Genomic DNA, 18,405 nt, shown 5'->3' on the forward strand with positions numbered 1-18,405 from the left:
ATTTCTATTGGAAAAACAATAAGTTTTGGTATTAAAATATGTAGGAGGCCTAGAGTCAGACGCATGTAGGTATCAGTTTCTTCATGCAAAGACTTAAATATACGCTACTTAGATGATGTAGGATTTAAGAAGTTTTGAGGTACTTCATTCTTAATGCATCCAATCGAAAAACTGTAAGAAGGCGTGTGTGAAATATCAATGGACTACAAGGTAGTACATCAAACGAGGAAGTTTTTTTTTTTTAATTTTTTGTTTATTTAATGAGTGTTTGAATTACTAACTCCTATTCTGTTGTCCCCTCTTCATGTTTTAATAGTACAGGGTGTCTGTCGATCACGAAAGTCACGATATTTTAATTGTACAAATAAAATGTAAGTGCAGATTGGAAAATTTTGTTCTATAAAACGTCAAAATTTACCACCAAAAATTCTATGGTCGGCTTTAGACGCTACCAAATCAGAAGCAAAGTACGTCTCTATCGCATGGATGAAAATTCGTCCTAATTCATGCCCAAATTCACTCTTGAAAAATGTTAGGAAATTTTATGATTTGGTAAAAAAAAAAAAAAAAAAGTCACGAAATTTTATTTTTGAATTGTAGTAGATACCCTGTAATGGATGTTTTTTTACACATTTTCATAGTACACTGTTTTCAAGACATTTGGACAGGGTTGATATGTTTAAAACAAGTGTTTAAAACGAGGGCTGTTGTTTTATTCAGTTTGTTTTAAACGTTTTAAACAAATTGTTTTAAACGTGTTTTTTTTTTTTTTTTCGATGGTAGTTGAACATGTTTAAAACAACTAAAATATCAGATTGAGTAAGTTAATTTAATTTTCTAACAAACAACCCATCCTCCGCAGGATTTATGTATGGAGTAAATTACAAGCAGAGTTATATTCTTATTATAACAGCAATTACTGAACGAAATTCTGCACATCAATGTGCGTATAACTAAACCAACAGAAATTCAAGTGAAGTATTTCAACATTTCTTAATTTACAAGAATAACGGAGGTTTAACACACCATACACTATTCTGAGATCGAAATTCACAAATTCAAAACTTGGGTATTTTGTGATCACTATCATTTCCATAATAATGAAGAGTTCTCACATCATAAGCTAGAAGAAATGCTCTGACAAATACAATACAACTCAGAAAAGAGCAGTGAGTAGCCTACAAGGAGCAAATGATATATTTTAACTAAACAGTTTTCAAGATACATCTCTATCTGCAACATGGGTAGCTAATAATGATTAATGTCTACAGCATAACTACACAGTTAACTCTAGACTCCCGCCAGGGATTTTAACAAAATGGTAGACTCTCACGTTCGGGGCTCTGGTGCCCCCCCCCCCCTAATTATCACAGAGTCATGAGTTATACACCATTGGAAAGCTTATAGACCACAAATTCCAATGTGGTAACATTCGTGAAATTCCCGCCGTACTCGTAGAAAAAGAACAGACATAAAAATCATTAAAAATATGAAAATATTTACTTTGCGGGGCCCTGGCAACCCTTGCAGTCACCCTACGCTGACAAAATGGTGAATGTGTAGGCCACATACTTGTGACAATAATATAAGAAATGGTAGTCATTGCGTAATGAATTCGTTTTATGTAGGAAATATTAAAAAAAAAAAAAAAAAAAATTAAGAGCAGAAAACATTCATTGAATTACACATTCTCTCTTTCCTCCTCCACTATAGTACCACGTCCATATGCAAATCATTTTTGCTGCACACATCATGTATACGAACAAGAATTATGCTTCTAGACCACTTCATACCAATTTTTATGTATGTACCACAAAGGGGAGGAATACCCGCCAAAACCTGATGAAAAAGAATTGATGAAAAATTAAAAAACGAACTTCATCCTTCCTTTCTTGGCCGTATATACGTACCCCCTATATACATAAAATGCAACTGATGGAAAGCTTCATCCCTCAAAAATACTTTGGTACCAAATCATCTTTCTAGCTTAATTAAAGGCTGAGCTATTGATGTTTGTTGTAAAAATAAATGTAATTTACGTCAAAAAAACAAACTCCAAAAATTGGCTAACTTTGCCCCCTCCCTGCTAGCCCATATAAGCAAGAAGTACAAATACACGATATTACCATGTAGTGGCCTACTTCATTGCTTCACGTAACAATTTTTATGAATCTATCCCCCAAGAGGGGGAATGTCCCCCCAAAAGACTGTTGAAAAAAAAAAAAAAACACGGTATTTACCCTCCTCTCATATACATAAAATGCACACCAGCAAAGCTGTATCTTTCAGGAATAAATTGGTACCAAAACCATCTTCCAGCCTTAATTTGAGGTTTAAGACTGAGCCGTTGAGGTTTAAAGCCCTGACACAGGCAGTTGCGTCAATGGGCGTTTAACGATTAAGAATGCAGACGACCAGTAGAAAGTAACACAAACTAGACTACATATTCCGTGAACGGAGATCGGGAAAATCCCGATTTCTTTCTCCTGAATTGAACATTTGGGCGGACCGAGATTAGGGAAGTTCCTGAAATTTGATCTAGCGGTTGAATATAGATGGCAAGCAATACCTAAGAGTGTAAAAATGTAATATGTATGCCTATTTAGATTATTGTTTTAAACATAAAAAACGTTCTTTTTTTTAATATTTTTTTTTTTCAACCCTGCATTTGGACCCTAAAAGATACTTCAATAACTGTTTGGTTTTTGAATCTGATAATACATGATCTGTTTGTTCTTCAGTTTAAGTTCTTAGTCTGCGTATATTCTTCAGTTATCGGTTACTGTGTACGTGTCAATTGTGAAGTATTTTTTCCTTAGTTTTCGTTGATAAAGAATTTTCTTGAATCAGGAATTTAGGATCAATAATTTTTGATCTGCTGTTACTAACACTTGAATATAAACTCTTTATTATGCAGATTGCTGTGACGCATCAGATGAATATAATAGCACAGCAGAATGTATTAATAATTGTTATGAACTCGGAAAGGCAGCACGCGTAGAAGCCCAAAGGAAGGCTGAAATTGAAAGAAGAGGCTTCGAAACTAAACAAGAGTTAAGCCGGAAGGGGAAAGAAATAAAAAGAGAAAGAGAGGTATGTAATGTAGTAAGTTACATTTTATCCATAGGATTGCTAAATAGTGCCATCTTCATTGTTGTAGCAGAGTGAATTTATCTTAAAACAAGATACTTAATAGATTTTTCATTGAAACTAATATTTTGTCTTAATACGTTATAATATGTTAAAGAACAGAACATACATTTAACCCCTTTAAAATTACAAGGTTGTAAAGGAAATTGAAGATTTCACTGAGGAAGCTCGTGCTAAGCTCATCCCCACTTTTCTGAAATTTAGTAAATAACTAAAAGATATTGAAAAATAGGGAAAGTGAACCAGGTAATATTTACAAATGTTATTAAATAAACAACTAACCGTTTCCAAACCTTTTCTTATAGGCAGGAAATTTCGGTGTGCAATTTATGCCGTAATAATTGTTGAGCACCCAAATTTATACACTGTATGGAGAGTCTTGAAAACAATTATTAGTTCATATATTGTTTTGTAGATATTACCTGGCTCATTATTTACATTTTTTATATTCTTCATTGTGTTTAAGTTATTCGTTAAGAGAAGAATCTCAATAAAATATTGCATTTATTTCATTGGATATCATATGATTGGCTCATTCTCTAAATAGACGTACCAAGTAAGATTTAAATGATTTTTAAAAATCAGATACTTAAATCTTACATAAAACTTTGGCGATAAAATATCACATAACAATCTATATCATCTAAAGATTTCTCTCTTAGAACTTTATAATGTTGAATTCGAACATACTGATTAATAATAATAATTAAAAAAACCCTCGTTTAGCTCAATTTTCTTGACAATTCGTGCTAAAAATACCCTATTAAATATTCATTCGACCTATATAGCTCTGACATTTACAGCTTATCAGAATATTTTTCGAATCAATTTTACCCAATTTTTAACAACTAATATCTGAAAAAGAAAGGATCTAGACATATAATTCCGAAATGAATATCATAGATTAAATAACGTAGTGACCATCTTGATAGTTACACATGAAACTCAGTAAAATAGAACAAGCATGGATACCAAGAATACCTAATATATATATATATATATATAAACCACGAAGATCATAGCTAATACGGAACATATAATGTGGGAATATAACTGCAAGAGAGAGAAGTGAGAAGTAGCCTGGAGGTCGGCAGTTCGCATAAAATCATCAGTACATTAAAACTGCAACAAAGAAAATCGATCCGTTACAAGACATATCTTGAAATATGGTGAGAGGCAACACCCTTTCCAAACTCCTCTTCCACTTCTACTTTCCTTTGTCATTCTTCTGTTTTAACTTGACCAGTTGATTCATATAGTCTGCGATCATCCAATTCCATCGCATTTTCAGTCCACATTTAAATAACCCTGTTTACTGGGTCAGCAGCTCTAATTTAAACAGAGGATATACATGATTATATATATATATATACAGTATTTCCTTTCCTCTTTCCATAAACCTTTCACCGATTAACTTACATAATCAATCGAATTTATGCTCTTTTCCGTCCTAAACGCAAAATTGCCCTTCAGTTTTATCATTTGTTTTTAGATATGATCTCTTGTTCAATATTCACTGCACATAATGATAATTTAATTGTTTGCACTTTTCTTTTCTTTCCTAACGGAACCATCTCAGTCCTAACAAATTTTCTGGTTACCTTCCCGTTTCTTAGATTTTATAGCATGTACGAAACATCATTTTATTAAACTGTATAGATATCTGTCCTAGTTACATTTTGTTTTAATATTACAATTTAATTTTTTTAAGCCAAGAGTTGGTAGATATTAAATTTGTAGCGTTTTGGGAAAGTACATCATTGGAACAATACAGAAGAAAAATTTGATCGGTGGAGTGGAGACAACCATCCGCCCATCAAACATCTTGTAGCGATTTGAGTCTTCGTCAGGCAGATTTTTCTGTTTGTTTTGTACCAAACCTACCAGTACGGAATGCAAATGTCGAAATTAGATAGTTGCAGTAATTTTTAACATTATTGAATAAATAAAAACTTATTCTTCAGCACGTACGAATGTTCGTTGATGGAGGTCGAGTAAATATAAAATCCAGTTCCAAGTAGACAATAAAAATTTTACTAATCTGCTTTTAACACCGTTTTCTACCTAAAGGTAGATCCTAGTACATTTAGTGGTATAGTTAAGTGAGCATAAAACCAGTAAAGCAAGGACAGGATAACCAGTTCCTTTACCAAGATTTGAAGAGGCATATGACAATTTGAAATTAGGAATTTCGAATGAAAGAATGAGATTAGGGATTGAGAACTAAGAGTAAGACTCCTGAGTATACAAGAACTAGTAGTTATAAATTCTTTGCACAGATATTCACTCTCATACGCCAATTAATTTCTAAAATGAAAGAATAAAAATAAAGTAATAATTATCCATTGTATCAGAATAATTGTTTGAGGTCTTAGTTTGGAATTGGTGAGCTGAGCACTCCCTTTCTTTATCCAGCATCGCAAGGTAATTGGAGAACTGAGAGGTGAATTAACAGATAGCAAAACTCTAATTTCTGATCGACCGTGATCCTTAAGTTAATGGTCAGTTAATTCTATTAGTAGTGGCACTATAGTACTAAATTTTATAATTAAAAATGAAAATTCTAGTATAAAGTCCCATGATTATGACGTTTAGGCTAACAGAGACGAGTGATTAATGAAAGATTGGTGGTATGAAAATGTGGAAGTAAACCTGAGAACCCTGAAACATGGTCTTAAATCGAACGAGGGACCCTTACCACTTGTACACCGTGCCCCACCTTATCTTTTAGTTAACTTTGTTGTTAAATGTTAGATATTTACCTTTGATCAGTATTTAAAAATATAATTATATAATTACACTTTTATTTTCATTAGGAAAAACTTGCTCAACTGGAGAAGGAGCTTAACGAAGCACATCTCGTGAGGGAAGAAAAGGCAACGCTTAAATCAAATGCGGAGGCTTTGGAATCTGAAGCTTTGAAGAAATACCAAAAAGAGATTGACGAAGCCAAACAAGAGGCACAAGAAAAAGAACAAGAGGAGAGGGAGAGAGAAGCCAAAGAAACATTCCAGAGACTCGATACAAACGAAGATGGGAAGTAAGTACCGGTATTCTATCTGTTTTATAATAGTTCTTTTGTATGTGTGTTCCTTAGATAGAAAATCTTTGCAACAGGCACCAAGTATATAACAGATTTTCTTGTAACCGTGAATTTTTGCGTTGCTTACGACTAGTACACATACATGTACCACTAAAATTTCCATTGAGCGATTGAGGCACCAATGAAGCATTAACTGCTATACAAACACGTAAGATATTACCACGGAAAAATACTTTGGAGTGTTTGCACACTGAACCTTGCAAAGAAATCACCCGGCATATATTGTAAAATATTTTATTGTTGCTTAATATTTAAGTAGATATAGTAAGGTTCAGCACACAAAGATTGTCAAGATATTTAAACGTGAGAGAGAGAGAATGAGAGAGAGCCCGACATGTAGGTTGATCGGTTTACACACCAGCCACTCGGCAATTTTTGCAAAGCGAACAATATTTTGTGATTGCTTTTTTTTTTTTTTTTTTTTTTTTTTTTTTTTTTTTTTTTTTTTTTTAACGCGTACAGGAGCCTTATAGGGGTCTCCCCCGCAACGGGTATAGCCGATTTCGTCTATAATATGTGTATTCAGAGTGACACATATGGTTTCTTGATTGATGTGTATTGCAACCGCAATGCCATCGACGTGTGTTTCAAGTAGGAACTAGAGCAATCTTGCCAGCTTGCCGGTACATTCGCAAGATTTGCGTTTGGAAGAACAAAACAAGATAAAAGTTCACGATCAAGTATTTGTTAAAATGCTAAAGAGAATTAGCAGATATACTGTAATAGGCAACTTAATCAAGATAAGGACTCGGATATGAAAATTACGTAATAATAGCTGTATTCCAAAAAAATTTATGTTCAATAAATAGTTCATGTGAAACTTTCTGCTCTAAAACGTTGGAATTATATGCGTTTGCTAGCGCATGTCTTCCTTCTTACTAGCACTTTGATTTGGTATTTTAATGTAAATCGATCTATTTTTCAGTGTTTTTTCTGCTTTCTGTTCAAAAGTGGGAGAAAAAGTAAACTTTTATTAGTTTTTTCATATAAACAAACACGATTACCCAAATACATTCTAGAAACCTGGGTAAACTTCGTAATCATATAGACAGTAAATTTGATATAACTTCGTAAATAAAAATGAATATACTTTTCATCGCACACATTGTTGGGAGGATTTTCAGAGGTGGTCATGCGCTGAATCACACGCAATAGCGGCAGGGTCCTCTATGCGGGAGAGGACAGTCTCTAGCTTCTCACGTCAGTGTACTGGGCCCAAGATTCTGCCGTATATTTCCTTATAATACGATTCATAGTAGCACAACTTACACGAAAATTATACGCACTGAACATATTTTTACGATGCGCGACGCCATGAACTTAGCATCAGAAAAAGACCACAATGAACCCTTCTCAGAATCTGTTTAGTTTTGGCTGCATCAAGTTACGCTCTGCTACACTGCTTTATTACGTGACTAACAACAAGATACTGTTGCTTGTCTCGTAGCAATCTCACGACGATGGGGTGAGCATGCACGGTACAGTTTGCACATCGATTTCGGTTAAATATAAAGAAATTCACCTCTGTATACAATAGAAGTATTTTGTTCTTTTTTTTTTTATTATAGACCAAACATTGAAGAGCACACATAGACCACTTCCCTTTTTATTTTAACATTGGTTTCCTTTCTACGAGACTTATTGGCTGAACACCTAAGATTTAAACTACGTAATAGTAATGTCTTTCTTTTTCATTTTATTTGTACTCGAAAGTTATTTTTTTAGGTTTGCAGACAACAGCAATGGAAAGCGCGTTGTTTTTAAAACACTATGTTATCGTTTTTGTGATAAATTGTTATGTTCACTCGCATATTGTGATTGTAGTATAGGCTGTCAGAACTCTGTTTTAAAAGATAAATAGATTTTGTAAATAAAATACATTCAGCTTTCTTTCTTTCTTTATATATATATATATATATATATATATATGTAATTGGCAAACTTGAGTCTGCCTTCAACATAGTGACAGCCAAATATGGCTCGCGAATAGATAAAACAAGTGTAATTTGTACTTAATTAATTACACCCATAACACGAAACGTGTAGCTGACCATCGTAATACACGTGAATTGAAACTTGACTTTTAACTATAAAAATATGTTCGTTAACTTCCTGGTTACCAAGTCCATTCCGCAAGCTAAGACTTCACTACTGGGACGATATATATAATGCAGATTTCAGAGAGATTCTTTCAAAAATAATTGCTTAGAACCTAAGTACTAAGACACAAGATAATTAAAATAAAACAAAGATTCAGAGAATGTGTGAATTACGCACATGCAGCAAACCGTCGCCTTAAGGCGGGGAAGGTAAGAAATAAAATGAAAAAGCTCCTATGTATGATTTCTATTTTGTCCTTGCATGTAGTACATTTCAACTACATTACAGCTATTAGATTTTCTGACCTCAAACATTAAAAAATACACATGTACGAGGGTGGTTCAATAATTATTGTCCCTGACCGATAAGGAGTATTGTTTTTTCCAAAAAGTATCCTTTCATAGTAATGCACTTCTTCCACCTATGCTGTAAAACCACTATGCCAGCTTCAAAGAAAGTCTCTCGCTGAGCCATTCCTCAACAGCTTCAACAGCTGCATTTGAGTGAAACTTCTTCTCCTTGAGGTGCTCCTTCAACTTTGGGAACAAATGAAAGTCACTAGAGGCGAGGTCAGGTGAGTAGGGAGGATGTTCCAACATATCAAAACCAGCAGCATGGATTGCGTCACCAATAAGATGGCTTTTGTGGGCCAGAGCATTATCTTAGTGGAACAGCACTGTTCGCTGCAACATCCCGCGCCGTTTTTCCTTGATTGCTTCGCGTAACTTAGGGATTAGGGCTGCATAATAGGCCCCCGTGATAGTGTGTCCAACCTCCAGGTAGTGAATAAGAAGCACACCCTTCGCATCCCAAAAAATTGTGACCATAACCTTGCGTGCTGATGCTTGCACCTTGAACTTGCGTGGGGGAGGCAAACTGCTGTGTCGCCACTCCATGCTCTGTCGTTTGGACTCGGGATTATAGTGGTGAAGCCACGTCTCATCCACTGTCACAAATCTATCACAGAACTGTTTTAGGTCTGCCCCCATAACCTCCAAACCAGCCCTTAAACATCGAACTGTGTCTTTCTGATTTTCACGTGATAACATTTTGGGTACCCATCGCGCTGACACATTTCTGAATCCCAAGTGTTCATCCACAATGATTTCCACTGAGCCTACAGAGATGTGCATGATGTCTGCTAACGGAAGTCGCGGCACCAGTTCTTTACCACCTGGTAGGAAGGAGCCCCATTACCCAACACACTGATCATGTCCTCATGAATCTCCTTTGGGCTTAACCCCTTTTTCTGGAGATACTTGATGACAACTCGTTGTTCGGTTTTCTCCATTTATCAAGCTAGGTGCCACCTCTCACACCTGAAACGAGAAAAAAGAATATTAATATAGCAGCTATGGTTCTGAAATTTAGCATATAGGCATCTAAGACATTAGGCTACAATATCCCCCATCAGCCATCCCAGCTTAAGTATTTTAAATATGCCTGGGACAATAATTATTAAACCTCCCTCGTAGTTTTTAATGTGAGAAAATGTTCTATTATTATGACTAAAAGCGTAACAATAAGTGCAGTTTTTCTGAACTTCTGTATATATATAATGGATTGAAAAATTGCGTTGGAAGAAGTAGAAATTACCTAAAAGTTGTAAAGTATTTGTTTAAAATTAAAAGATCATGCCAACAACACGGATTGTGTAAGAATCATTCTGAGTATCTATAGATCATCTAAAAATATTTATCTTTAAAAGTTACGTTTTGTGTTGTTTATAATAAATGATCCGGCAGTAGGTTTTGGATCACTACTGAATTTATTGATCAATAATTAGCATTTGGGAAATAATGCTAATTCATAGAACAATTCTAACCTGATGATATTGTATAATCAGACGACAAAATTGCCGCAGAAATAAAATTACACTTGACAAGCATCCTGAAAACATTCAGGAAATAGGTTCATTTGCACTGTTTTCCATACTTCCAACTTTTCTAAACCCAATATCTGGAAACAATCATTGTGTTTTAAATTAACGGCTAGTGAGACTTATTTAAAACTTTACAATTTGAGTAACCTAACAAGGGTGTAGTCGTTGCGACTGGAGCACTTAGTAGATGTCATCATTGTAAAGTTTTTGGAAAAATATTCAATGAGACATTCAGTGAATTCCGTGCTGTTTTTGAAAATACTGTAAATCTCGAATATAGCAAATACTGAAAATCAGAATTAAAGAAAAAAGTTGGGGATAAACATCTGACTTTCCTGGAGCAAGTAATAAACTATTTACGTGGTTGCAAAAGCTTAGATTATTATTATTATTATTATTATTATTATTATTATTATTATTATTATTATTATTATTATTATTATTATTATTATTATTATTATTATTAAGTTTGTGTGATCTCACAGAATACTTCTGTTATAGTAACAACCAGTAGAAATGCAAAAATTAAGTGAAATGTTCACGTGGAAGTCAAAACAGAACCAAATAAAAACAAATTATAAAAAGACTGAACCGAACACTCACGATTAAAACTCACGTAGTGAAAATGAAAGAAATAAAACTAAATATAGAACTCATTCATTGTTCGTGACGATTTGTTCTTTAGTAAAGGATTCAATCAAACATTGAAACGTAATAAAAGTTATATTAAAATTATATATAAAGATCGAGATCGTCAGTTTCTTTTTACAATCGCCATCAAGACTGCTTGCTTTCGCTCTATAGATGTCCTTTTGCGTATCATTTTGGACCGCAGGGCCAATTATATGTCCTTCGTAATTAAGTGTGTGCATTCTCTGCTCACTTTTTAGCAGTAGATCCTGTATCATATAGCCTTTGTGTTGGAAAAGGACTTCAGTCAGTCAAGCTGATTTGAATACGTCTCAATGTAAACCGCTTGAAGGAGAGTCTTGTAATAAACTCAAAAAGTACTCAGATTTGCTCTTACGGATATTATACATTGTTTATTGTATATTCCTTCTTTTATAACACACTGGTTAAAAGAATTACGTTAAACGCCTAATTTTCGCTGACAGCTGTCAGCATTATCAAGCTTACTTAATACCATTCCTTACCTGTATTTTTTTAAACAATGTATAATCATTTGAAGAGCAAAAATGAGTACCTCTTCACTTTTAATTATTAATTTGAATATTGTTTTGAGATGTGTATAGAAAATTATTCCTTCTAAGAAAAAAAAAAAATGGTTTAACGTATAGCAGTTGTGCTTTGTAGGTTAAGAAAATGTATGTTAAATCCAAGTGAATGGCTAGAAGGGTTTGTGGAATAAAGAAATTGAGTGAAAATAGAACTCTTAAGAAACTGATTGTTGTCCACAAACTCACGTGCGCTAGGTCCACTATTTTATTAGCCAATTAGCTGTTTTGTGTTTACGTAGATAAGAAAGATGTTACTTTCGTGTTGTAAATTATTCAACATTAATATCATTAGGATTTCATTATTTTTCATTAATATAATTTTTCGACAAGGGTGGATAGAACATCGATTGTATTCGTAAGGACAGTTTAGTTTCAATATTAGCCCTTTTAACAAATATGTACCATATTCTGATACATGCACATGTACCATCTATTAAAATGCTCTAGGATATATATGCTTGCTTGAAAGTGACTTTTTTAATTCCATTTCCTGAAGATATCAGTTAACAACAGGAAGAAGTGCATTGCTTGAAAGAGAGGAAAACAAGGGGATAATGTCCTTGAAGTTTAACTTTCAACACAACGTGTTTCGTAAGAGGATGTATTTATTTTGTTCTTTCGCTTGGCAACAAAAGGAAGAATCCTTCATTATTATCATTATTTGAAATGTACAATTAATGCACAAACATTGGAAAATAAACCTTATAGCTTTCCCACTTCTTACCCTGGATCTTGTTCCGCACTTGGTTCTGTTTCAAACGAGAGTTGCTTTGTGGTGACAAATGAATGGTTTTAGAAACTGGTGTTCTTTGCGTTATTTATATAAACGACAGGTAATTGTGTGGGTTATTTTGAATCCGTTGCTTGGTAATACCATAACAGTAAGTGCTGCTTTTGGGTTCGATCTCTTCGAACGTTCCTTTTCCCATTCTTTGAAATATTGACAAAGAGGACAGGGAAATTTATTTCCCCTCACACCTATTGAAGATGTCGCAATGAAGTTTGACGCGCACGTTACCTATACCTCATAATATTTTAGTATTTTTTAAGGTACGTCAGGCACATTTTCCTCTTCACATACGTCAGGCATATATGCTATGACACCATGTTAGTTTCATTCTGAGGAGGGGAGTCACGGTAGCTGAGTTGTACAACACTAACCTCTAGTGCGTGGTGTCCTTGGTTCGATTCCCAGGCTAGTAAGCTTATGGTGAACAACATCGTGTCTGGATTTTCTCGGGGTACTCCCGTTTCCTCCCACATTCTCATTCCATCAATTCATCATCATCATTGAGTTGTTTTAATCATCCGTCTCCCTTACCCTAAAAGGCCTAAAGAACGTTAAACTGAAATATTTCATTTCATTCCGAAGAAAATTATGTACGAACTGTTTCGCACGTATAAATTGTGCTGTAATTGTAGCTACACAACTGAAAGTCTAAAATTTCCCTTTATAAAACCACATGTTAAAAGGGTTAATTTTTATTTTACTGCAGGCTTCAGTTGCAGGAACTTCAGGCAGTGGATCTATTGGACGTAAATAAGGATGGACAAGTGGCGGAAAGTGAAGTCAGGGTGAGTGTATATTGATGTCTGGTAGTAATTTAATATTACTAGTTTATTTTTGTTGCACTCAGTGAAGTCTTTTCTTCTCTATAGAATCCAGTGTCATATATATATATATATATATATATATATATATATATATATATATATATATATATATATACAAACACACACACACACACACTCTCTCTCTCTCTCTCTCACTCACTCACTCACTCACTCACTCACTCACTCTCTCTCTCTCTCTCTCTCACTCACTCACTCACTCACTCACTCACTCACTCACTCTCTCTCTCTCTCTCTCACTCACTCACTCACTCACTCACTCACTCACTCACTCACTCACTCACTCACTCACTCACTCACTCACTCACTCACTCACTCACTCACTCACTCACTCACTCACTCACTCACTCACTCACTCACTCACTCACTCACTCACTCACTCACTCACTCACTCACTCACTCACTCACTCACTCACTCACTCACTCACTCACTCACTCACTCACTCACTCACTCACTCACTCACTCACTCACTCACTCACTCACTCACTCACTCACTCACTCACTCACTCACTCACTCACTCACTCACTCACTCACTCACTCACTCACTCACTCACTCACTCACTCACTCACTCACTCACTCACTCACTCACTCACTCACTCACTCACTCACTCACTCACTCACTCACTCACTCACTCACTCACTCACTCACTCACTCACTCACTCACTCACTCACTCACTCACTCACTCACTCACTCACTCACTCACTCACTCACTCACTCACTCACTCACTCACTCACTCACTCACTCACTCACTCACTCACTCACTCACTCACTCACTCACTCACTCACTCACTCACTCACTCACTCACTCACTCACTCACTCACTCACTCACTCACTCACTCACTCACTCACTCACTCACTCACTCACTCACTCACTCACTCACTCACTCACTCACTCACTCACTCACTCACTCACTCACTCACTCACTCACTCACTCACTCTCTCTCTCTCTCTCTCTCTCTCTCTCTCTCTCTCTCTCTCTCTCTCTCTCTCTCTCTCTCTCTCTTTCTGCAGTCAAATTTCATACTTCATTGAGAATTTAGGTTTATTTATTTTCAGACATCTTTCGTCGCCTTATTTAGTGCTACATACGCGTATCATATCGTTTTTACAATCATTTTCTGTTACTAGTATCCATCAAGTAACTTTTTTGTACGGTCCTGGGTGCGATTTCAGATGGGAACACACTGTTAAAAAGATGTAACAGCTTGTACAGGGCAGCAATCCTGTGTGTTGTTTCCTCTGGGTTTTCCTCATTCACACCAGGAAAACGCCTGCATGGTACCTAACATACTGATCCCAGGCTGCTTCTTTCTTTCCCGTTTCTCAAATAGTGTGCTCGCCGTAGAAGACTCGCTGTAGAAAACCGTGTAAATGCCAACAACAAAAGTTACTGTAACAGTAGTGACAAAAGATAGTAAATTATGCCCAAGCGTCACAAAATAGAACATATGATTGCTTAGAAATATAACTTAGCATATAACGATGTATGAAAATCTAACTAAGGCATAAACGTATTAAAAAAAAAAAAAAATAAGTGAAACAGTTGCAAGGTGGCACTTACATTGTTTTCTACAACGAGTCTTCAAATAAGTAAATAAATAAAGGTATTTGTATCTGCTAGAATAGAGAGTAATGTCCTCATATCTTAGTTGGATAGAAGCGAGACAAACTACATAAAGAACAAATATTGACACTATTAAATTGTATTTGTATCATTCTTGTTACATTATACAAATGTGTTAAACCAATGATTCTCAACGTATGGATCGCAATATTAGTAGGTCTTACGGGATTGTTTAGTAAGCTGTGAAGTTCTCGTAGGAATGCACAAAAATGTATTATGTATATTAACGTATGCGCTGTAGTAATATAATCCAAGAAAGATCTGTTGCTGTTTTATGTGCTCTAAACTTTTATTTCATTACTTCTCATCGAATGCAGTACATTGTACATATTTCAGTCTTGTTTTTAACTCTCAATTGGCTTTTCTAAGCTGTTATTGTGTCTTTTCTATAATTCACTTTTATTCTGTTGTTTTAATTTGCTCATGTTCCAAAATCTCACCTGTCAGCACAATATGTGTATTGAGATACTTACCAGAAGACAAGTGATTAACATGCATTTGTCGAAGTTCAATTCTTGATGGCCATATGTAATGTAGATCTGATGCAGAATCTTGTCTTATAGAGCGTTGCTGCTGAAAATAAACTGTAAACTATACAAAAAAAATTAAGTTATTGTGTCATGATTATATCCCTCAGGCTGAACGAGACGTATGGTTAACGAAAATGAATGCTTGTGAAAGATAGAATCAGAATGTGGGAGGAAATGGGAAAACCCACGGATACGCTGTTGTCAAATTCACATCGCTTGTAATCGAATGAAATACTTTTTGGATTAGAGGTTAGTGCTCTATCAATAATGATGTACCCTAAAAATAGGCAAATTTGTATTGAATGTTAATGCTTATTGTATTATTTCTTTTTGTAGTCGTATATGGGAGTGACAGAAGAAATGGGTTGGGAAGATTTCCTTCGAGTAGGATGGCCGTTACTAAAATCTTTCTATATGGTAAAAGACAGAGCTTTTGCACCTCCTGAGGACATTCCTTCTGAAGTAAGTAATGTTTTAGTAATCTGTTTTTATTTTCTCTAGTGTGTGAACAATCTTTGTAAATTTGAACACCGATCCCGTTTTGGGATTATAGTTTGTCAGATGCTTAAAATTGTGTATAACTTCATTCGTCTATACGAGTACTTTTATCGTATCATCTGCGCCACACCGATATCATCTACTTCATCAAGATGATTGAATTTTAGAGAAGTTAAATTTGTACGTTTTCTTCGTAGTACTGTTACATAACATCTTATCAAGTAAGTTTATTTAAGTGACCTAATAGTCAGTCGAGAATACTAATAATAAAAGGCAAACATCACAGTCTGTGCGTCATGCTAACAGATGTCGATACCTGCAGTCGATTGCCTGTATAACGAAGTCCTTAAATAACTACATATATATGTATATACTAGCAGAATGCCCGTTCTTCGCACAGGGAGAATACGTTTCATTTTGGACATAAAGTACTAATGGGGCTGAACTTGGATTTAAACGGCATCAGAAGTGTCACTGTTTGTTTCAGCGACCCCGAAAACTATGGATTCTACACTAATATCGGTTATTTTCGATCATTTTTATATATCTCTCCCTCTCCTAAGATGCACCGTCAAAATGCAAAAATAAAAACCATTCCAGATCCGAACCTCATTTATGTGGCAAATTTGATAGATATCGATCTCGTGATTCAAGGGTTATTATGTTTTATTTATATATCTTCCCCTCCCCTACGTTGTATCGTCAAAGTGAAATGATAACATCACTTCCAGGCCCGAACCTCATCTATGTTGAAACTTTGATCGAGATCGTTCTGATGGTTGAAGAGTTATTAAGTCACAAACATAGTGACTTTCATTTTTATATATATGGATATGTGTTGCAAAATACCTTTTACAGTACGTGAAGGGTGAATGAATCTATGCATGAAAGCAAGTCAGAAAGTCTTTGTATGGAAATACTGCAGAGTGCATCCTTTCCGAGTTATAGGCCACTGAAATATCGGTAAAATGAACTTTAGAGCGCCTTATCGCAAATACCAGTGACACCAGAACAAGCATTGTGGTGAATTTTACAGAATGTGATACTTTTAGCTTTCAGAAATGCCAAAATCAAGATGAGTGGGAACGTGTGCAAGGTGTTCCGCAATGGAAGGAGGGGATTCTCGAATATTTTGAAAGTAAAAGTAGGTCCAAATAAGTGTAAATTCTTGGTCACTTTCCCACTAGTGATGAGCACTATCAAATACTTTTTCGTATCAAATGAATAATTTGATAGTGGTGTTCAACTATCGATAGTATCATTCGATTGTCCGGTAGTTTTTATATTTATTCAGTGGTAGTGTCCGTACGTGCTTCTCTACTGACAATACGCTTATTCGATAGTCTGGCTGTTACTGTTCAGCCCATCTCTTAGTTCTACCATTTATTTTGTAATGGCAATATATCAAACACACACACTTAAATATTTTATTGAATTACTTCATTATAACAAATTAACTATTCGTCCTCCAGTTAACCAAAAATGTATAATGAAAAGCTATTAATGAAAATGAGACAAAAAAGTACATGTTGAAACAACTAAGATTACTTGGCAATTGTTAACTCTGTGAAGCGTTAGAGTTCAAATTCATTCGATAGACTACAAAAATAGTAATAATTTCCATTTGTTTTCCATTCGGTATTATTTTAGTAGAGTTCTTAACAAGATTTAACAATACAGTACCATAGGCACCTCGTGAGGGAAATCACACTGGTAAAAATTAAAGTTTTATCGTTTAAAACTAAAAGAATAAAGATTATCCAATATATTAATTATTGTACACAACAATTAGTACACTAAGAAAGGATTCTTCTTTTAGTTTGAAGCGAGAAGAATTTAATATCTATCAGTGTGACTTCCTTCACGAGCCACCTCCGAAGTTCTAATGATGCTTTTAAGAATGCTAAATTGAACAGAATTTAGTCTTCAAAGCAAGTTGTCTTGATTTTGTCACAAATCTATTTCAGACTCCTCTAATACATTTGAGTGGGGGAGTGGATTATAAATTGTGCCGAAATACGTGGAGCGGGAGATGGACACTGCTATACAGTATAATTGAAAGATGCTTTCCAGCAGATCTTTGATTTTTCAATAACAAGCAGTAAGGTCGCTGAGACAATATAAGTATTGATAGAGCCTACCAGCAATTCTCAACCAGATATTGCCAGAAGAAATGAAGAGTTTTCAAAATTCCAGTTACGAAAAGTAAAAACAGCCAGTCCCTACTTCTCAACATTTACTGTAATTTACCATAATTAAAGCGCGCTTGAAATTGCTAAATTCAACCACAAACTGCTGAGGTCAGGTGACATAATTTCCCGCCATAGAGTAAATGAACTCTTTCTTAAATCGAAGCATCTCTTTCTGGGGTGAAACACGCCTCAAATTGGAACTTGAAATAGAACTACACCTCCGCTATCCCTTCTTTTCACACGATAACACTGCCACATGAACATGTGTATATATTACTTTTCCTTTCATTGCCTCAATGCGTGTGATTGGATTAAATTCATTCGATAGTTCTGAGAGTCTGCTATTGGCAGAAAAGTATTTGATACTCGCGAAAAGTATTAACTGTTTTTTTCATGAGATAGAAATTAGTAGTGATACTAAACCTCCTGCAGAGCCTCATAACAAGAC

General features: G+C 35.0%; 1 protein-coding gene across 1 annotated transcript in view; it reads left to right on the forward strand.

The window, feature by feature from the left end:
* GCS2beta (glucosidase 2 subunit beta) overlaps positions 1 to 18,405 on the forward strand; it is a 51,904-nt gene that overhangs the window by 15,890 nt on the left and 17,609 nt on the right. The window contains exons 3-6 of the mRNA XM_081742638.1: positions 2,918 to 3,093; positions 5,967 to 6,190; positions 12,970 to 13,048; positions 15,604 to 15,729. Of these exons, the coding sequence (XP_081598764.1) occupies positions 2,918 to 3,093; positions 5,967 to 6,190; positions 12,970 to 13,048; positions 15,604 to 15,729 (605 nt within the window). The remainder of the gene's footprint in view (positions 1 to 2,917; positions 3,094 to 5,966; positions 6,191 to 12,969; positions 13,049 to 15,603; positions 15,730 to 18,405) is intronic.

Source organism: Thermobia domestica, chromosome 16, assembly GCF_964235325.1.
Source record: "Thermobia domestica chromosome 16, izTheDome1.hap1.1, whole genome shotgun sequence".
NCBI classification, from domain to species: domain Eukaryota; kingdom Metazoa; phylum Arthropoda; class Insecta; order Zygentoma; family Lepismatidae; genus Thermobia; species Thermobia domestica.